General features: G+C 40.7%; 2 protein-coding genes across 8 annotated transcripts in view; one reads left to right on the top strand and one right to left on the bottom strand.

Moving 5' to 3' along the window:
• LOC307014503 (uncharacterized protein) overlaps positions 1–22232 on the bottom strand; it is a 147448-nt gene that overhangs the window by 56268 nt on the left and 68948 nt on the right. The window lies entirely within an intron of this gene.
• LOC307015595 (uncharacterized protein) lies at positions 1404–21170 on the top strand. Of its 3 annotated transcripts, XM_079644293.1 has the most exons (10): positions 1404–2333; positions 3526–4118; positions 4219–4287; positions 4485–4550; positions 5668–5730; positions 5828–5890; positions 8699–8764; positions 9664–9801; positions 9948–10019; positions 10345–21170. In XM_079644293.1, the coding sequence occupies exons 2-10, from the start codon at positions 3605–3607 to the stop codon at positions 10557–10559; spliced, it is 1266 nt and encodes a 421-aa protein (XP_079500419.1). In that variant the 5' UTR covers positions 1404–2333; positions 3526–3604; the 3' UTR covers positions 10560–21170. The 3 variants fall into 3 exon arrangements, with proteins under 3 accessions (XP_079500419.1, XP_079500417.1, XP_079500418.1); XM_079644291.1 differs by lacking the exons at positions 1404–2333; positions 3526–4118; positions 4219–4287; ... (1 more) ...; positions 5668–5730; positions 5828–5890 and adding an exon at positions 6265–8606; XM_079644292.1 differs by lacking the exons at positions 1404–2333; positions 3526–4118; positions 4219–4287; ... (1 more) ...; positions 5668–5730; positions 5828–5890 and adding an exon at positions 6265–8606 and having other exon boundaries at positions 9948–10487.

The raw sequence follows: 22232 nt of genomic DNA on the forward strand, positions 1-22232 counted from the left end.
TCATGAAATTGTTCTCAAAGCTGGTAAAGGTGCAGCTAGTTTGAATGACTTTGTATACTGCAGGGTAGCTTGTGGATTTACTCCAGGTGGAACTAAAGTCTGATTTAACACTTGATTATATTTCACATCATTCATCCACATCTGAGAAGTAACTAAAGGGATTAAATACATGTAGTGGAGTAAAAGTACACCATGTACCTCTGAACTGTAGTGGGGTAGAAGAACAAAGTATCAAAACATTGAAATACTTAAGTAAGAAGTAGGAGAAGTCATAGAAAAGTCATTGAAAATCATTGGTGAAAAAATGTATGAACCCTGATGTTTATAAAAGTGCTGGTAACGGGCCAAACCAACACATTCTCACTCGTCACATATTAACGACCGGTCAGGGCCCCTTCACGTCACCTTATTTCAAACTGGAAATGAAATGTGTGTGCGTTATTGCAGATTAGTGTTGTCACGATACCAACATTTTGGTTTCAATACCGATACCAAGTCAAGAATTGCGATTCCGATTATTTTTCGATACTTTTCTTTAAAAAAGAGAGTCTTAAATGTAATTATTGTGCTTTATTTCACACCATAACCATAACACAAACTTTTAAACAAAGAGAACAATAAACTAAATAAATGACAAGAATTCGTATTAAATCAAATTAAGCATCATCTCAAACAACTTTTTTGTTTTATAAACCGTTTTATAAAATAACATTTTTAAAATATTTTATTAACATGTAATAGTAGGCTACAGTAATATCAATAATGATTGACAAATTGTACATTGCAGATGTTAGCCACATTGGTAAGTTAGCTAAAAAGATAGCCATATTAGACAGTTATCAGTGCCATTAATTGCCTCGTCAAACTACGAAAACGTTTGTTTGTCACAAAATAAATTACACTTGTTTGACTTCGATTTGAGGGCAGGGGCTGAGCATGATGTAATTATGTTATCTCTCACATTCGCTAACCGGTCTGTCTTTAAATTCTTTAAACAGCTCTGGATGCCGGTCGGTGGGCCCTTAGCCAAGTTTGATGTGCTCCCTTGGTTTGCAGGGATCTAAAACATGTCTCACAGACAGGCCTCGTGGTGTCCGTAGGCTTGCCCTCACTGTCAGAGATATTGCTCAAATACTTCCAAATTTCGCTTCTGGCGTCTTTTTTGTCAACAAGCCGAGGCGCAGCGGCAGTTGCGCTCCCACTTGCAGCCATGCTTCTGGTTCTCTCACATGATCTGGCAGCTAGTGCGTGGCCGCGTGCACGAGAAAGGGGAGGGGCTTAGAGCGTGCTTGAGAGGGGAGGGACTCCAGGCATGGCTGCAGTGCAGGGAGTGGAAGCAGAGCGCTGAACACACACGGCTCTTAGTACTTCCCCCCGTCATTCTTAAAGTACCATACTAATGAAACGGAGGAATCGTAACGTTTTTAACGGCAGGGTATCGCGGTACCTTTCTAGTATCGGTACACCGTGCAACACTATTGCAGATGCGTTTGTTAGTGGTCAAATCTTTATTTGTATTTGAGAAAAATGTATTACATTAACAAATACACTATTACGCAAGTATTATTGATCTATTCTCACAAATCAAAATCATTAGGGGCCAGGCACTATGGCCTGTAGATTACATTTGCATTGTTTTAGCACATTTTACATTTGAATAAGTATACCTTTTTTAAATGGAACCTAATGTGCATGTTTTATTTGTGTTTGTCTTTGGTTTTCCAGAGCAAGTAAATATGAAGGAGCGCCAGGGAAGGAAAAGAAAACGTGAGGAAAGAACGAAAGAGAGCGAGGGAAGAAGAAGGAAGGAGAGCGAGGAAAGAGCGAAAGAGAGCGAGGGAAGAATAAGGAAAGAGAGCGAGGAAAGAGCAAAAGAGAGCGAGGGAAGAGGAAGGAAGGAGAGCGAGGAAAGAGCGAAAGAGAGCGAGGGAAGAGCGAAAGAGAGCGAGGAAAGAGCGAAAGAGAGCGAGGAAAGAGCGAAAGAGAGCGAGGGAAGAGGAAGGAAGGAGAGCGAGGAAAGAGCGAAAGAGAGCGAGGGAAGAAGAAGAAAGGAGAGCGAGGAAAGAGCGAAAGAGAGCGAGGAAAGAGCAAAAGAGAGCGAGGGAAGAAGAAGGAAGGAGAGGGAGGGAAGAAGGAAGGTGAGGGAGGGAAGAGCGAAAGAGAGGGAGGGAAGAGCGAAATAGAGCGAGGGAAGAAGGAAGGAGAGGGATGATGTGCCGTCGACCTCTGATGATGACTCCTCAGACAATAAGGACTGTAGTCTGAAGTCATCAATTCTTCCAAAAAAGGGTGATACATTCCAAAAGGATTGCACAACAATATTACCAAAAAACGTAAGTAATGAGGATGAAACTTGTAACACAGACCTTGACACAGAGGAAAGCGCAAGTTATAAAGATGTTGGATGTAGGTTGGAGGTTAAAGTTAAAACCTGCCTTAAGGGAAAAAGAAAGTGGGACAAAAGACATTTCTGTGTGTACTGCAAGAAGCCACAGAGTAAAATGGCCCGGCATCTACTGCGGAAACATAGCTCTGAACAAGAAGTTGCCATAGCCAAGTGTCATTCTCCATCATCCAAAAAACGTCGCCTAATTTTAGAGGGACTTCGAAGGAAGGGCAATTTTCACCACAACATTAATGTTTTGGAAACTGGACAGGGGGAAATTGTAACTTACAGAAGACCATCAGAACCTGCACATGCAGATGAATATTTGCCATGCAATTTGTGTTTTGCATTCTATAAAAAAAAGAACTATGGAAACATGAGAAACGTTGTCGTGAAACAATGGGAAAGTTGGAGGTTAAGACCAATACCAAACATAGAGTTCAATCTGCTGCTTCATCTCTTCTACCATGCAGAGGAAAGATGTCAGGAAGATGCTCAAACATTGTCAACAAAATGATGATAGATAATGTGTCCCTTGAGGTAAGAAATGACGCACTCATTTGTGAGTATGGTGATAGACTTCTTGAAAAACACGGAAGTGATCCATCAAAAGATGGACATGTAAGTCAGAAGATGAGGGAGTTAGGTCGATTTGTGCTTGCTGCCAAGTCCATTAACAACAATATCAACATATTACAAGATGTCTTGGTGCCACCCAACTTTAATTTGGCTGTACAGGCAGCAAAAAAAGCATCTGGTTTCACTCGGGCGAAATATAGGTATGTCACACCATCGCTTGCTTTGAAGTTAGGACACTCATTAAAGGCAGTATGTTGCATTGTGGTTGGGCAGCATGTGAAAGCTGAGGATGAGGCCGCTGCAGCCAGAGTAAAAAGCTTCTTGGGCTTGATAGATTCTGAGTGGGACCATTTTGTTTCACGCAGCGCACGAACAAACCTGGAAGAGTCCAGATGGAACAAAAAAGACATGATCCCATTAACAGAGGATGTGATGAAGCTTAACATAGCTTTGAAGTCAACAGAGAAAGAGGCAAAAGACAAACTTTTGGAAGGACCGAACCCTAAAGCATTCAAAACTCTTAGTGAGTGCCTTCTTTCCCAAATAATTCTTTTTAATAGACGGCGGCAAGGTGAGGCAGCAAAAATACCCTTGCAAATCTACAACAACAGAACAAACGAGGAACCAAATGAGGATGTAATGAAGTGCCTATCAAAATTGGAACAAGACTTGAGTAAGGACTTTACCAGGTTGGTGATTAGAGGAAAAAGGGGGCGGAAAGTACCCGTGCTTCTCACTCAGGACATGACCAAATCACTCGACTTTCTCATTGAGCAAAGGAGTGAAGACAATGACATTTTAGATAGCAATGGATATTTATTTGCAAGACAGAACTCTGAATCTTATATCCGAGGTTCAGACTGTTTAAGAAAGTATGCTGCTATCAGTGGAGCAAGGAACCCAGATACACTCACATCAACTCACCTGAGGAAGCACGTGGCTACAATGAGTCAGATAATGAATTTAAAAAATAATGAGTTGGACCAATTGGCAACCTTTATGGGACATGACATTCGTGTTCATCGCGAATATTACCGGCTAACGGAGAACACCCTTCAGCTCGCCAAGATGAGCAAACTCCTCATGGCAGTTGAACTTGGAACTGATGTCTACAGAGGAAAATCACTCGATGAAATAGATTTAGACTTAGAAAGTAAGTGAAAGAATGAGATTCCTATTCAAACTAAAGTGATGTTTGTGGCAGCGTGAAGTGATTAACTTAACAATGTTATTATAATTTGTTTTCTCAACAGTGGCCATTCCTTCAAAAGAAGGAGCTCAACAGGTGGCACAACATAGTGAAAGTGATGTCCAGGTCTCTGGTAAGAGAACTTTTTTACCACCTCAAGACTGAATTTTTAACATTATTGTTTAATCTGCGGAGTACTTTCTAAATTCATCTGACATACTGTCTCCAAATACCTGAAAAGAATCCTGATTAAGCCTCTACCTGTTTTGTTGACAGTGGAACTGTCAGATAATGAATCATAGTTCCTGCTGATTTGTTCTTTCCTTGCAGAAGAATCTGATGTTCTGACATCACTGCAGAAACGCTCAGATGAGCCGAAAAGCCCTAAGACACCAGGTACATTCTCTCATTTTTGTTTCCTTCTGCTTTTGTTTAGCAACTGTGCACATCAGTTACATTAAACTAAATAATTGTATTGCGATTATATTTCAAATAGCTCAATTGGCAGGGCCAGTATAGTAATGCCAAAACATTTAAAAAATATAACAAGCATCTGTACATATATACATTTATATTTTGAACAAAAGCAGAACAACACATTTTCTTTTCAAGGAAAACAATCTACTGTTTTGAAAATGAACAAGCACATTTCCTTTACATTATAAAGACTAAAATAAAAGACGGGAGATTTAGGCCCAATCGCAAATCACCCCCTACACACTCCCCCTCCGTTTGCGCGTTCACGCGGAGGGTCCGCCATATTGAGGGCTGTTCCAAAGAAACGAGTGTGGAGTGGTGTGGAGGGGGAGTGGGCTATCAAGCCCTCAAACAGCGAGTCTGCAGCGGTGCTGACTTGAGACCGGTCTCTACCTAACCGGAGTCACGCTGTGTGTGTCCGTCAGGAAACACGCTGTTAACAAGTAGTTCCAGCAAACATCCACTGATAAACTGCGATGTTAACAACCTCATGATAACCTCATATGTTTTAACTTAGGATCATACCTGTGTTTAGTCTAGAAAAAGGTAAATGTGTGCATTTTATTATAAAGTTGTGTATATTAACAGACTGTTGCAAAAACTAAGAAGCTTATAAACATCAGGTTTAAAACTAAAATAACTTTACAAAAAAGTAACACAATGAAAGATGTTTGGAGTTTTATTTGAGTTATTAATTTAAACTTTTTGTCAAAGAGATTCTGATTTGAAACCGTTGTTACATACAGTTACGGCATTTCCTGTTTCTGCCGGAGAGAGGGGAGGCCGTCCCAAAGCTTGCTGCTGTATTTATACCCTTAACCCTTAATGGAGGGAGCCTCGTTGAGCTGCTAGTGTGGCTACAGTGTCACTCCGTCACGGAGGGGTAGGGTCGAGGGGGTGATTTGGGATTGGGCCATAATGTGGTGTATGAAGTGCTTCCTCCACACTGTCACATAGATAATATAAAATATAATGTTATAATATAATATACAGTATAATTATATGTTATATTTCTCCTCCTGTTCTTTTCTTAAAGGGCCCTCTAAAGCAAAGCGGTCCAACACTACGGCTACGGCTGAACTAATGGAGGATTCAGAAGGTATGAACATCACTTCAGTTTATTGCTGGGACACTTTGATATCTGTTAGCATGATGATTCAAAGCTAATGCTAAGGTGATTTCTTCTCTCCTTGTAGAAGAAGCCGACCTGACCTCCACCAAGAGACGCTCGCAGCAGCCAAAGAGGGCTGAGACAGCAGGTACATTTCATGTACTCACAACAGGATTATATCCAATATCCATAATATGAATAGACACAATCTATAGAGAAACACATTTAAGAAGTCAAGATGTCTATTTCTGCTTGACCTGCCCTTTAGCAAGGCACTAACTTCTATTTAAGCTTTATTTTGTCATAAATCTATATTTACTTTTTTTAAATTTGTGTTTTGATGCTTACAGAGATAACGGTTGTTAGAGATTTTTATACTACCAAGCTGCCACCAAGCACATACACTCAAAACCACAATTCATCCATAAACAATATAAATTAATTTGCTGGACTGAATAATTGTTCCAACAGTGAGGACGACCTCTTTTACATTTGTGATTTCATGGTCAGTGTGATGATCGATATGATGAGGCTGAAAAAAAGGTAACTGAGAGAGAGAGACAACGGACTTTGAGTCTGAGATGCAGAATGAATGTTGATGAGGGTCGATTTCATGATGGAAATCCTGATAGTTTAAGTGACCAGGTAATACATACAAATAGACATCTATAAATACAATTAAAAAACAAAAATTCTATTAAGGAATTAAAATCTTGCTCGTCATTTATTTTCAAATTCACATTTTTTCACATTTGCAAAACCTTTGTTATGCACAATTTAAAGATAGCCAAAGGAGAATTATAACCTAGCTATAAATAAATGTTTTATTTATTGACTGAATCAGAATATTTGTTTTTTTTTCCTCTAGATGTCTAATGACATTGATGAATTTATGGATGAATCTTCAGATGCTACAGACTACGATGATGCCGACTTTGTTCCAGAGTCAAGTTGGAATTCCTCAGACTCAATTTCTTCTATTAAGGGACTCAAAATCAAAGAAAATCATCCTACCCACAAAGTGAAAAAGTCATTGGGGATCAGTACAGGACAAAGTGGGGATAGTACCACATGTTCAGTGAAACCAAGTTCTTCAAGGATGAGTGGCGGTTATTCTAGCACAGTGACAAGTAGTAGTTCACATTTTTCGGAAAATACATCTCCCAAGAAGAGCTCCATAAATGTCACAGCATTACCAAACACTACAAAACAAAAGTACAACAAGAAACAATATTGTCTGTATTGTAAAAAGGCCATTTCTAAATTGGCAAGACACCTCGAATCCGCCCACAGTGAACAGCCTGATGTTTCAAAGGCTTTCGGTTTTAATAAAAGATCCCGTGAAAGAAGACAGATGTTGCGCTCCCTTAAGAAGAGGGGAAACTTTGACCATAATGCTACCGTTGCAAGCTGTGGTGCTGGAGAAATGGTTGCTTGTCGAAGACCTTCTAAAGAGAAAAGATCTGATGACTACCGTCACTGCAAGTTTTGTCAGGGACTCTATGCAAGAGATTGCATATGGAGACATGTTAAAAACTGCCCTCAGAAGCCTTATGAGGGAGAGCCTCAAGGTGGGCAAAAACGGATCCACCTTGATCTACCAAAACCTGATTCAGTTCAGGAAGCAGTTTGGAAGATTGCCTGTGAAATGAACCAGGATGACATTTCCTCGGTTGTAAGGAGCGAAAGGGACATCCTTAGTCTCGGTGAGTCCCTTTACAATGCAAGGAAACCACACGAGAAAAGAAATGATTACATTCGCCAACAAATTAGAGAGATGGCAAGACTTTTAATAACAGCAAGAGCAATAAGTCCTTTGAAAAGAGCCGAAGATCTTGTTATGCCCAGTAACTTTCCCCACATGATACGAGCTGTTAGAGAGGTTGCTGGTTATGAGTTGGTAAGCAACTCATATCAAATTCCATCCTTGGCTCTTAAATTGGGGCACAGTTTGGCCAGACTTGCAGGCATTGTGCAATGCAATGCTATCATTGCAAATCGCCATGCTGTTGCGGAGTCTGCCAAGCAATTTGCCATTCTTTACGAGAAAAGATGGACAGAGTCCATTTCAGGTGCTGCATTAGGTACACTTCAACAGGCCAAATGGAATAAACCACAAGTGTTGCCCTTTACAAGCGATGTGTGTCTGCTGCACAAGTTACTATCTACTGAGCGTGCTAAGTGCATGAAGGACCTTGCGGAAGAACCGAATAGCCAAAGCTTTGGAAATCTTGCTCAAGTTACTTTGACACAGATAGTGCTCTTTAACAGAAAAAGACAGGGGGAAGTATCAAAAATGGAGCTCCAGACATTCACATCCAGGAATCGTACGGAGTTGAATCCTGACATTATGATGGGCCTAACCGAGTTTGAAAAGACTCTTACAAAGTACTTTGACAGGGTTGAGATTCGGGGTAAAAGGTCAAGGATGGTGCCTGTGCTTCTCACACCTGAAATGATTGCTGCAATGAACTTACTTGTGGAAAAGAGAAATGAGTGTCAAATCTACACAGACAATGTATACTTGTTTGCACGCCCAGGTGGTCTTTCCCATTACAGAGGCTCTGACTGCTTTCGCAAGTATGCAAACCAATCTGGTGCGAAAAACCCAGAGGCACTCACCTCAACAAGATTGCGGAAACAAGTCGCCACTTTGTCCACAGTACTTAACCTCAAGGAAAACGAAATGGATCAACTTGCTACCTTTCTAGGACATGACATTCGTGTCCACAGAGAATTCTACCGTCTTCCAGAAAGTACCCTGCAACTTGCAAAAGTCAGCAAGTTACTGATAGCAATGGAAAAAGGAAGACTGTCTGACCTGCAGGGGAAAGGGCTGGATGACATAGAGATCAATCCTGAAGGTAACATCAACAACCAAAGTTCTTGCTGGATCTTAAATAATCTCTAATGTTCTCAGTCCCATACTAAAACCCTTTTTGTTTTACCCTACCAGATGAAGTAAGCACGAGTGATGATGAAACTGGTGAAGAATCCATTGCTGACATACATCAAAAAATAGGTATCCTGACTCAAACAGTATGTTGTAATATAATTAAGTAATGAAAAAGGACACAGTTAATAGGAAACCCGATAAAATTGTTAGATGCGCTGTAAGGCGTTACAGCGGTAAATAAATTACAGAAGATGGAAGACAATATCCATGAGTACAGTGCTGAATGATTTTGAATCATTGATAGCAGCCTTGTATAGGGATCCATTTCACTTTGTTAAAGGAATGTTCAGCCAAGTAAAGGAGGTAACCTTAAAGTTTTAAAGCAATATGTAATATAGCAAATAATATTTAGCACATTCACTCATATAGAGAAAATAATAGAGGGATACACCTTCCTCCTGATATTAGGACAAGATAAGGAAACTCTAGCACAAGGAAGTTCTATGTGTGTGTGGAAGGCTAATATGGAGGGTTGTGGTTCTGTGAACCGGAGCTAACTGTTGAGCCTTCCCGAGGTGTCATGGGCCTGATGATGAAACACCAGTGAAGAAAGGTGCCCAATTGATAACCCTAGTGATATGCTATCGGTAGATGTCCTACCTACCTTTACATTGATTGTAGGGGCCATGTCAAGGGTTGTGTAGTTTATTAATATGGCAGAAGGAGTGAAAGGGCAATGGGATGGATTTTTTTCCTTGAGCACTTATCCTTCCGTAGGGCACTGGTATGTTGTGTTTAATTATAAATATCAGATGCTGATTTATTTGGGGATACTGGAAGTGATCCATCTCATTTCAAACAATCACATTGTGAAGAGTTATTCTACATTAATTAATCAGTCAGATAATGTTTACATCCAAAAATCTGATTAATTTCTAATGTAGAATTGCATGACATTGAGATGTTTGCAATAGATAATACAAGCAAACACGTCATAACGCTTCTATTTTATTTTCATTTCAAAGGCTCAAGATCTGAGACTTATGGGGATCATAGACTTGGAAGGAACACACCTGACGCAACCACCCTGGACAACATGGAGGGCACTTCTGCCTCAACCTTCTTAGACAACATAAACATCAGCAACAATCAACCAAGACATGGTAAAATATAAAAGGAACCCAAACAACACAATATTTGAAGTAAATATACTTATGGTGAAAACAATTATTAAGTCTTGTTTTCGAAGGAATGGCAGTATGTGACTCTGTGCTTTTATCATGCATTATATTCTAATGTATCCTTTTAGATTCCCAGAAGAACACAACACTTCACTTGGCTTCAAACAAAGCTTCCTCAAAGTGCTCCAATGGAAAGCAAGGTAATAAGCACGTTGTATTTACATTACTCTACTACAAAAATGTATTGATCTTAAATGGATTTCAAAAAGGACATTTCTAGTTTTTTGTACAACTAATGCGCTTTACAGTACATGCCAACATTTACCCATTCACACGCAAATTCATGCCAACATTTTTACCATTCACATGCAAATTCATACACTGATGGCAGAGGCCATCATTCACACACATTTGATGATGCTATCATTTAACTACAAACTATAATCTTTTCTATCATATCTCCCATTTTTCACTTTAACAGAGCAATTTTTCAAATACATTGTGTTTTGTTTCCATTTATGACAGCTGGGAAGATGAGAAGCAAGTGGACAGGTGACGAAGTGCAGGCTGTTGAGCGGCATTTGTTTTCTTTCATAACAAGCTGCAGAGTACCAGGTAAAAAGGACTGTGACTCCTGTCTCAAGGCAGAGCCAGTAGTTTTGAAAGACAGGGACTGGGTGGCCATAAAATATTACATTCACAACAGAATCATCGCATTAAAAAGGAAGATGAATGCATAGGACTATAACATGCCAACTTGCTCTGAGGTACAATTTTTTTTTTTTTTTTTAAATAAGATTTGTTTCTTCCTTCCCTGCAGTTTTATTGGTAGGGATTTTATAATCAGCCTAACCTCAGACCTCTTGTGTTAATGTGTGAACTTGGCTTGGTTTTGATATTATCTTGTTTCCTTGAATGATTTAATTTGTTTTGTTCTTGTACAAGCATGTCACATAAATTGACTGTAGCTGCCAAATGTTAATCTGTTGACATGTATCCATGAGGGATTTTAATGTGTTTTATAACCTCCCTCTCGTCGTCACTTTCAACCACTAGAAGGTTTGAGATTATATGTTAATACTATGTTCTGTCTCAACAAGCAATATAACTAGTACTTCAAGAGATTGTTACATCCATAATTATTTCCCAAGTTTACACCATTGCTTTGTTCTTGCCCACAAGTTGTTTAATGTGGTCTTTCAACTATTAAAAAATAAATTGGAGTTGGGGCTACATGTAACATGCCTCATTTATGGTAACTTTGGTGAACTATGTTAAATATAATACTTTATTTAAACTGGTTTACTAAACATAGTGTACACTTGTCATGATTCATGTAAGCTGGAAGTTTGAATAAAAAGTGAATTCTGTTCTTTTTACAAGAAAGACACTAAAGAGAAAGTTGCTCATTCCTTTCAAACCATATCTACTTCACTGCATCACACAATGGAGGATAGGGGGTAAAGTGTCTGGGTTGTGGGTGGTCTATTCTGGGTGTAAAAAAAGGTTGTTTTACAATTTATATGACCAAATAATTGGTTGTTAGGTTCAAAGTCAACAAACAATGTTTTTAAATTGTTGCCACAAGTCTTTATCATAGCACGGAAATTGTGAACCCAACTCTGGCAACAATAATTCTCACAGACATCTTTTGTACTTAAAAAGCACTACATTTTGGATAGTTGACATAATCCTGTGAGTTTTAGTTGACTAAGAATTCTTTAATCAAAGGCAGCGCCTGTCACCATGGTTCCATCTCTATGCAACATGAATCAAGTATAATATCCTTATTGTCCGGTAAAGGAATAGTCATGAGGGCACCCTCTGTTATTTTCATATTTTCTCCTATTCTGGTTTATACTTCAATTTATATATTTTGCCAGCAATTCATTAAATGTAGAAAAAAATAAAGTGTTTCATCCTTTTTTTCACATAAACATTTATTAGAGAATTTGTAGCTAGAAAAATATTAAGACTTTAAGAGTAAACTGACCACAATTAAATGCTATATACCATTTTAACTTAACTTTTTTATGTTTCTGGACTGCCCAGTTTTAATATGTTGTATCAACAAGTTCATATTAATAGACTTTTCGTGTCAGAGGTTACCTGACTGGCGAACATGAGTAATTATTTAATGTTGACATTTTAGTTTTTTAATGTACACCGATGCTTCTTATGCAGATATTTCAAACATAAGTAATAAAGGCAAAGTTACAAATACAGACTCTATTTTGTGTATTACTGGGTCTTCATAAGTCCCTTAAACTGGAAAATGTAGTGTGTATCTATGGGGTCACAATTCATATAAACATGAAATATCAGTGTTTGTTGCTAAGGGGCTCACAAGTCACATAAACCTCTAAATGTCCTCAGAAGTAGTATTAAAATCAGGTCTCCGCAAAATATAGCATTAGACAAAATCTCAACAGATGGATGTCTTCTAAGAAGCATGGATATGAAATGCTTTTATTCCCAGGTCCCTAGGATCTTTGGAAAGGCATGTCCCAATTTGTCACGTTTTTTTCACAAGTCCTGATATCTCCTATAAACACGTCTGTGTGTGTGTGTGTGTGTGTGTGTGTGTGTGTGTGTGTGTGTGTGTGTGTGTGTGTGTGTGGCCCATGATCGTAGCTAGCGAAGACTTGGGTTAACAGGTACGTTTTGTACTTGTCTTCTTCTGTAAAAAAAAAGTACAAGTATAAACGTGTATTATTTGTGACATATGTCTTCTCTACTGTTGATGTGTTTTATACTGCACGTTTATGGCCTATATTACTTGCCGTTTCTTTTATTCAAATGTAATTGTGTCAATACTTTATTCCACCGTTGCAATGCCTGAACACAGTGCTAAAATAAGAATTTCCCAATTTGGGATAGTTAAAGTATCTATCTGATATAAAGCAATGTTAGGGTCTCTATTACCTCTTGTAAACTAACACTGGAACTTCGACAGGAGCTCCGACGCAGTGTTTGGTGGCAAGGGACGGCGTCACAGGACATACTCGGCGCCTCTCTTCCACCGCCTCAACACCCGCTGTCAGCATCTGTTTGGAGAGAATGTAGAGGAGAATTTCCGGGCCCCCGCTGAGGTGGATTCCCACGAGCTGCTGGGGTTGGAGTACCTCTTCAGCCAGAGCACTGGTGAATCAGAATCTGGCCCCTTTAAACTGGAGGACATCATCCACGATGGCCCCGGTCCAGACGAGGAGGTTGTTCAGCCTGGGCAGCCAACTCCAGATCCAGAGGCAGACGAGGCGTACCAGAGCGACGGGGAGTCGCATTGCGAGGGAGACAATGTGCTGGATGCCATCCTGCCCCACATCACACTCGTCACAGACGAAACCTCCAGTGTCAACCCGCCCGCTTTTGTAAGTGACGCGCAGAACAATAGGCTAATGTACACGCTGGTCAAACTGCTGTGGCTGAAGTCGCCGCAGGGTTCGCGCACGAACCCCGAGAAGACCACCATCTTAAAGGCGTACGAGAGGATCCAGCACCGGCTTTTGGTGGACGACCCGATCCTGTGCAAAGCTGGCTTTCCTCTGCCAAAAATAAACATCAAGTGCGGGACTTTATCCGGGCTCAAGAGCACCTCCTCAACCTGCGTGCGACAAATCAGCCGGCGATGCTATCAAAAACCACTTCGGTTTCCTCTGCCGACTTGCCTCCAGCCCCACACCAGCCCGCAGTCCTCCCTCCACCAGACTACCCCCTGATGCAGTATGCAACAACACCCAGCACGGCAGGGACTAAGTTGTTGAAGGGAATGAGGGACTCTCCATCCCGGTCAGGTGAGGGTAGATTAACCATTGACAGTGATGTAGAGCTGGGGTTCCCAAACTTTTCAGCCCGCGACCCCCAAAATAACAGTGCCAGAGACTGGCGACCCCCCTGTCGACGGGGGGGGAGACGGGTGCTCGCCTCGTTGCGGGGAAATTATACAGATGACTAGTCCCCCCCTGAAAATGTCTATGCAAACGTTATTATTAATAATATATATATTTTTAATTTTAATTTTATTTTGTAAATTTTATTTTTTTTAATTTTCCATTTTTATTTTGTAATCATCTCGCGACCCCCACTCGGGGGTCCAGACCCCTGATGTAGAGAGTAGGGTTGGGTACCGAGAACCGGTTCCGATTTGGAGCTACTGTATGACTGGGGCGGGGCGCGAAATGTAGCGTTGTACCTACACTTCTACAGCGTAACCTGGGACCACCGATCATGAATGGCGGTACACGCTCTAAAGTGTGGATTCACTTTGTTAGGAAAGACAATGGGTTGGCAGAGTGCAACACCTGTTCCAAACTTATTTCCTGCAAAGGAGGGACCACGACCAATATGAAGAAACGCCTTCGCCTTCACGGTATACAGATCAAGGAGTGTACCGTTTTCAACCTGTTTCGCCAGTCTCCGTCCGCCTCACAACCACCGTCGTCTTCCGCTGTCGTCCCGGCTCAACCAACACCGAGCGCTCCCTCAGCGGAGCCCTCGCAATCAGGTATGTTAACTAAGTTAACATCACTCAAAACTAAAGGATGGTTGTTTTGTTTGAGAGGCTGTGTGTAAAATGTGTGGATATTCTATATTTTTGTAGATGAAAGTTTACGGTCGCGTAGTTGCGCGGCTACAACGGCTCAAGCTAACCAGCCCGTCCCAGCCCGTGTAAACCCATTCACCTTAGCAGCAAAGGGAAAGATGACAGTAGAGAAACGTGAGGAGTGCCACAGAAAAGTCACCGCTTTTGTGGTGAAAAGGCTGCATCCCTTCTCAGAAGTAGAAGCACCTACATTTCGGTACGCAAAGACAATTATATACAAATGTTCTAGCTGCCCAGACCTCACCCACAATAACAATGTCATTTTTGTTGTTGTGTTTACAGGGACATGCTTTTTACTCTTAACCCCAACTACACCCCCCTACCAGAGATTATCTGACAAATCAGTCAATACCATCTTGGTATGAGATTGAAAAGTCAAATATAATTACTGAGCTTAGTGAAGTTAGCTATGTTGCCCTCACATTTGACGGCTTGAATAGTATTTCAAAAGACCACTACCTTACTTTCACAGCACGCTATTTAGTGGAGGGCAAAATGAGGCAAAAAGTGCTCCAAACCAAGGCTGTCTACAAAGCCCAGACAGGAATTGTCATAGCAGAGGAGATTGCAGATGTCTTGACAGATTTTGGCATTTTTGACAAAATAGTGGCAGTCACAGTTGACAATGCTGCAAATATGGATGTAGCCATAGACAGTAGGGCTGTGCAATTAATCGTATTTTAATCGCGATTACGGCTTGCGACGATTAGGAAAACAGCATAATTGACAAAATACGATTATTTTGCTTGGTGCGCTTTCGCCTCGACCAAAAAGCAGATGCCCGCTCGACTTCATCCACCACATCAGCACAGTCAGGACGCATCGTACAGAGCAACGGCCTACGCGACGAGCTCGCAGAGATATTACAGGTTCCATTACATTTCACATCGCTAAAGATATGTGCCCAGTTAGCACTGTTAGCAACCAGGGCTTTAAGCAACTTGTCAACACGTTGGACAAGCGTTACGCGATGCCGTCTCGGTATTATTTCAGCAGGTCTGCGCTGCCTGCGCTATATGACAAATGCCGTGGGGAAGTTGAGAGAGATGTGGCGTATAAGAATGCAAACATTAAGACCTGTTTAAATTGATTAGTCTATTATCAATTCAGGTTAAGAAACTAGTGTTGCTTGCATCCTATTTTAAAAAGGCATTTCTTTTTACACTCTAATACAATGCAACAAAAAAAGAGTTTGATTCGATTAATTTTGTCTTTTTTTTTTATTGCACTTTGGCAGCAGATTCCTGTATAGCTTCAGATCTGACTTGTCTTATTAGTAAGCCTCATTTTCTACTCTTGTAGCAACACTATTCATAAATAATGGCAAAGAAAGGGTTCAGAGTCTTTTCTTTTTTTCCTGAGTCATATGTGGCACTGCCACAAGTTCCTCTTCAGAGAGTGTCTTCAGTACAGGTGGCAATATTGTCACCTGCCTGCGCTCATCTCTGAAACCAGACCATGTAAACGGCTGGTGTTTCTTGCAAAAAGTCTTTAAGAGATGACATGAGCAGCCCTACCAGCATTTGCCATGGTGGCCAACATTTTTTTATTTAGTCTTAAATTGTAGTTCAACATTTATTTCCTGTTACTTCTGGAACATGACGGTTGGCCAGCCTTCAACATTTAACTGAGTGGAATATGTTGAATATGTTTTACCAAAAAGTTGGCTGTATGTTAAGGAGTTTTCAGTAGGTTGTGACAGTGCACTGCAACATATTTGATTTAATTTATTTTTGGACTAATTTATTTTTATTTATCATATTAATATATGTTTAGTATGGTTTTGGAAGTGCGCTCCAACATATTTGTTGATCTTGTTTATTGGTAAAATATTATTTGTTTTAAAGTTCAATAAATGCTCAATGAATAATCGTCAAAATAATCGTGATATCAATTATTGACCCCAATAATCGTGATTATGATTTTTGCCATAATCGCACAGCCCTAATACACAGACTCCGATTTGTGAAGCTGGGCTGCTTTGCTCACACTTTGAATCTGGCAGCACAGAATGTGTACACCAGTGTTTCCGCCAGACCAGGGCTGAGAGGTCGTCCACCCCGAGAGCCGGGGGGGGGGGTTGTTTTGAATTTTGACTTGAGCCGTCCCTTTATAGATAGGCCTACTGTCTTCTTACGTTGGTGAGCCGGATCATTTGGTTCGGCTCTCTTAAAGCGCCGGCTGTTTCGACTCCCAAACGGCTCTTCAAGTTACCACAGTTTACCACGGAGCCTCAGTTTCGCCGCTGCGAGGCTCTGGTGCTCGCAGCTCACGAGCGTGCTCCACTAAAACCCCCCCCGCTCATCGCGTCCAAATCGCGCACGTTCCGTGTTGTCCTGCAGCAGGCATCTTCGATGTCTGGGAAACGATCTTCAATACTCCGAAAATAATCCCACCAGACTCCTTTGCCCCTCCAACAGAGGGATGTCCTTGTCCTTTTTCCTTTTCGTCATTTCAAGCGATAAAAACTCTCGATCTTCTCTCAAATTATTAATATTTTTTGGACGCCCTCGGCTCGCGTTCAGGGCGTCCCAAGCTGAATAAGGACGTCAAATGACGTCAAGACGGCCCCCTGGCGGAAACGCTGGTGTCCACATATCAATTAAATAATTGCATTTACATACCCTTGTAACTCTGATTGTAGAACCACGCAAAAAAAGAAAAGGAGATAGCAACACCTATACAAACTGACAAAAAATCTTTGCTTAGCCTAAAAATAATCGTAAATAGCATAATGAAAATAAATATATTGCAATGCTCAAAACAGCAGCATCCAACAGTCTCTAATCCTTGGATATTACATGTCTGCATGCATGCACGGAGCACCCGTAGCGCGGAGATCATCATATCATTCTGTCTTGTATTACTTAAAGTCCATGAAATGTCCAAAATAAACGTTATTCTGTGTTAATAAATCGCTTCATCACTTTCCACTGTTTCATTTGACATATCAACATCAATGATTCTTTCCATAAATACCCCCCAAATAACATGAAATGTGTGCCACTTTCCCGTGTTATTCCGCTCCGGTAGCGAAAAGCTTGCCAGCCATTAACCCAGCTGTGTGACGTCACACGTGGCAAACACCAGCCTCGTCTGGATTGTTTGTTTTGTATCCTTCCGCTATTTTCGCTCAACATATGTGTAACCGGACCTCGCTAAACTTTTTTTATCTAACAATTCATGATGGGGAAGCGATGTGTAGTTGTGAGCTGTGAATGTTTCCTGATTGCTATAAACATTGATCATGGGTTCTGGAAGATTGTGCACAAAACTCGGGTCAGAATTAAGTTACTACAGGTGTTATGCCAGCTTGAGCTAAATGTCACCAGAGTACAGTGAACTTGCCTAGTGACTGAAATATATAAAAGTTGAAGTGAAATAAGTAAGGCCAAAAATGAATTACGTCTGAATATCTTTATTATTTTTACCACTTTTAATTATTTGTGGGCTCGCACATATACCAAAATAGACTAATGTACACTGCAATAAAGATCAAATGTTACAAGTGAAAAATTAACAAAAGAACCCTTTTTTATTTATCAAACAGTAAATTAATACAATCTTACAAACTTGTAATTTGGAAAATGTTGTTATATTTACATGTTTCTTTGGAAAAATAATATTGTAAATGATGTACTTTGTAAATTATTTACATCACGCGAAACCATTTTAACCAGTTCAGCTGCATGACTTATGTCAAATTACAGATTTGGCCATTGAAATCCCTGATAGCGGCCTCCCGGTTCAGGGTAAGTCTTCCGTATCTCGGTTACAGCATATGCAGGCAGCGGGACTCTGATTTTTGGGCCGAGTACACCCCAGCACCAACGTACAAACTGTCGATAAGCTTTATATCGATACTTCCGAATGAAAAAAAAGTATACAGATTATAAATATATTTGGAGAAAAATAAAATGTTATGTAGTACTATTATGTAGCAATGGTTACAAATTGGCTTATAACATGATATTTGTATTTTACTTGTACAAAATAAATATGAGGTTGTACATGACTGCTTGACAGAATCATAGACCTCTTATATATTTCCTCACATGTGTAGTTGTTTCTTTTCCCAAGCATACATTGAACTTGCATACACAGAAAAAATAAAAGCCAAGCTGTTTTTGACTGCTTGAAAGAGTTTAATGGTATCTTTAAAAGTGTACCATATCTGTAGCGACTAAAAGTATTATATGAAAGCAAAGCTGCAATAGGCAGTTGGGTCAATCAATATTTACTTACTGGTGTAGTGGGCCATCAACTGCTCTGTGTTGTTGTTTGTATTGAAGATACGCTATTTTGGGAACTTCCGGCAACGAGGAATGGAGTAGACGCGTGTTTCTCCAGCTCCCACTACTTTTAACACACAACTAACTTTTAAACCTCTTACCTGTAAACAACGCGGGGATTTTTGTTTAATTGTTTTATTTATTTTACGCATAACGATCAACTTTCCGTTGAAACGGCTAAATGGCTTCGAAAGCAAGCAAAAAGGAGAAGAAAGACGAGGCACCGGCTACTGCCGTAGCTAGCATGGCGTCCTTGGTTAAGCTACTGGAGGAGCACCGAGACGCACTTTCCAAGGAATTTAAGTCGGCTATGACTTCTCTGGAAGCGAAATTAGACTTTGTCCAGGAGACAGTCACAGACCACGGTAACCGCCTGACCTCCCTCGAGGCTAACGCGAATCAGCTCAGCGACAAAATGGAAGAGTTGGAGGCTAAGTGTGCAGCAATGGAAGGAAGCTACAACAAGCTAAAGGCTAAAGCTATAGACCTTGAGTCACGCAGCCGTCGCAATAACATAAGGATAACTGGCTTACCGGAGTCGATTGAGGGTGCACGTCCCACAGACTTTTTTTTGAGACTGCTGGTGGAGCTTCTGGGTGACCAAGTCCTCACTACAGCTCCGGAGCTGGACCGAGCACACAGAGCCCTGACGGCCAAGCAAGGTCCCGGGTCAAGATCAAGAGCGGTAATAGCCCGCATCCATCATTTCAGGACGAAAGAGCTGATCGTTCAGGAGGCCCGGAAGCGGCGGGGAAAGCTGTTTTTCCAGGGGAAGCCCGTGGCTATCTTTGAAGACTACTGCCCAGAGATCGTGGAGCAACGCGCGGCGTACCGGGAGGTGATGTCGGCACTTTATCAACGCGGCTTGAGACCATCACTCCTGTATCCAGCGAGGTTACGGATCACAACCAAGGACGGGGGGAAAAAGCATTTCGCATCGGTGGAGGACGCTACATCTTTCCTGAAAACACTGCAGGGTAACGCGGCGGAGTCTTTGACTAGAGAGGAGCAGTGATGGCCAACTTTAATAGCAGGTTTGATCTATGTTTTATGAGCGCCGTTGCACTTCATACACCACTCCATAACAAGCTAATAAGTCTTATAAAGCTGTGGAGAAGGACTTTTTGACACTCTTTGCTGTTTTTTTTGTTTTTTTCATACTATACATGTCGAGGTACAGTCTTATGCTTTCCCATCACACTACTGTGATTATTTATTTATTCATTTCTGTTATGAATAAACCCCCAGTCACTGTTACTCTATTCGGAGTGATTTGCATTGAGATATGCCACCTATGCTCCATATAGTCGCGAATCCCTCGGCTGTGTGTGTGTCCTGAAAAGAACGTCACATTTTGACCCTCCAAATGCTTAGTTATTCGTTATTACTATTTCGTATTATAATTAATATTGCTGTTTACCATTGTTTATTTGAATCACTTATTTCGTTATTGTTATTATCTAGTTACCATTTTGTTATGTATGTTTTTTGTTTTTGTTGTGTGTGTGTGTGTGTGTGTGTGTGTGTGTGTGTGTGTGTGTGTGTGTGGGTGTGTGGGTGTGTGTGTGTGTGTGTTTGTTTTGCCATCCCGCTGGGGTCCATGACCTGACATATCACTCACGCCGTGGGGACCGAATCCTGGTCCCCACGGGCACGAGCATTGCATTCAATAGAAAACAGCTTCCTGATATGCCTGGTGGTGTTTTTTTGGAGAGAAAAAAATTGTCCCCTGGAGGTCGACTTTCAAGACTTTTGTGTGTACTCTTGTGGTCACACACGGTATTGCGGTGTGTGAATTTGCACTGGTGGGGTCCTTAACCTGACAAAGTGTGTAAGTGCGTAAATGTGTGTAATCATATAATCTTTATATTTAATGAATATTTATTTAGTCTAAGAACTTTAATATGACCGGGCTTTTATTTTATTGTATTTGTTGTTTCTAAAAACAAAAAGGGAACCCGGTTAATGATTACACTTCCTTTCAGAGCCATTTTGGAAGAAACAGTTGATAACATTTAGGTTGACATGACTTAGACAAAAATATATATTGATCTATTAATTACGTTTTTACAATAATTTGTCAATAAATACAATAATTAAATAAATAAAAAGTCTATTTTGTACCAAAAAACGGTTCAAATGTAACTATTAAGTCAAAATGCTAATGAAGAAAATAATTGTGAAGAATGCACCAGTACTACAACAACTAAAAACCATCAGAGTATCAATCTCGCTCCCAGATACTAAGAAACAATGATTGGTACATGGTGTAGCCATCCAACAAACTTTCTGGGAGACTCTGAATCGTGTTTTTTCCTCTTTAAGAGTGACTTTGTTTATGTTATACCAGCACAGTTGAGCCTTGCTCCCTGTGCTTTTTTCTTCTCTAAGAGTGACTTTGTTTTTTGTACCTTGATCGATGAACTTTGGTTTGAATAAAACCTTTTTTTGTTAAATCCTGTGAGAGTTGTGCATCTGAGTTCTTACCCGTATAGTCAGTCGTAACACAAAATCGAGGTTCTTTCCGGGCCAACAACCAGGCTGAGTCGGGCTGAGTATGCTAAACTAGAGAGAGAATCGCTGGCAAGGGGACTACAACTACAACAAGATGAACATATTTGACCGTGATTTAATTGTAATACACGTTTCTAAATGATGCCAAAGTAACAACATACTGATACCGGTTAGTACAAACCATGAATTAATGCTTTGACAAGTCTGCAGACAGACGGCAGGAGAAACACCTTTTTAAAATGCGTGTTTTCTGAATGGAGCTTGGCTAAGCTAACGCAGTATATGCTCCGACCGTCCACACTCACAACAACGGCCTACAGACATAAATAAACCAGCGACTGTATTCTCCATGACACAGACAGTCTGTGGTTTGTACTTGTTTCACTTGTGTCTAGTTTCTGAACAGATATGAGGAGCTGTGAGCTCTGAGTGCTAACAGCTAACAGCTAACGGCTGATGTTGGTTTTCTGTGGTTCGCATTGAAGATGACATCACGGCTCCGCTACACTGCGTTAATATAGTTACTGCCCCAGCTACTAAACTGTAATGGAAACACAACGGTCCCCTCCCCGAGTCTCTAGGACAGGGGTGGGGAACCCTTTTCCTCTCAAGGGCCATTTCAATTTTTACAACATCCAAAATACTAAAATCACAGCCCATTCATTTCGCCTTTCTTTCATGCTGTGCAAAGAAAAAGCAACCTCTTAATCCAGATATCTCACCATGACTCGCGCATGCATGCACGTGCACGGCTGTGGCATGACCACCAAAACAGAAAGATATGGACACAAGATGTGTGCAAATGTATTTAGTTTCCTAGTGGACATGATTTAAGTGGGGGGGGGGGGGGGGCATGCTCCCCCGGGAAGATTTGTTTTTTAAATGTTGAAGTTAAAAGCATCAATCTGGTGCACTTTGAGAGCAACATGAAGAGATCTATGTATACATCTCTCAACACCCATATGAAACAGAACTGTAAACAGATTTATTTTTCTTTATGGATA

This window comes from Notothenia rossii, assembly GCF_949606895.1.
Source record: "Notothenia rossii genome assembly, chromosome: 8".
Lineage (NCBI taxonomy): Eukaryota > Metazoa > Chordata > Actinopteri > Perciformes > Nototheniidae > Notothenia > Notothenia rossii.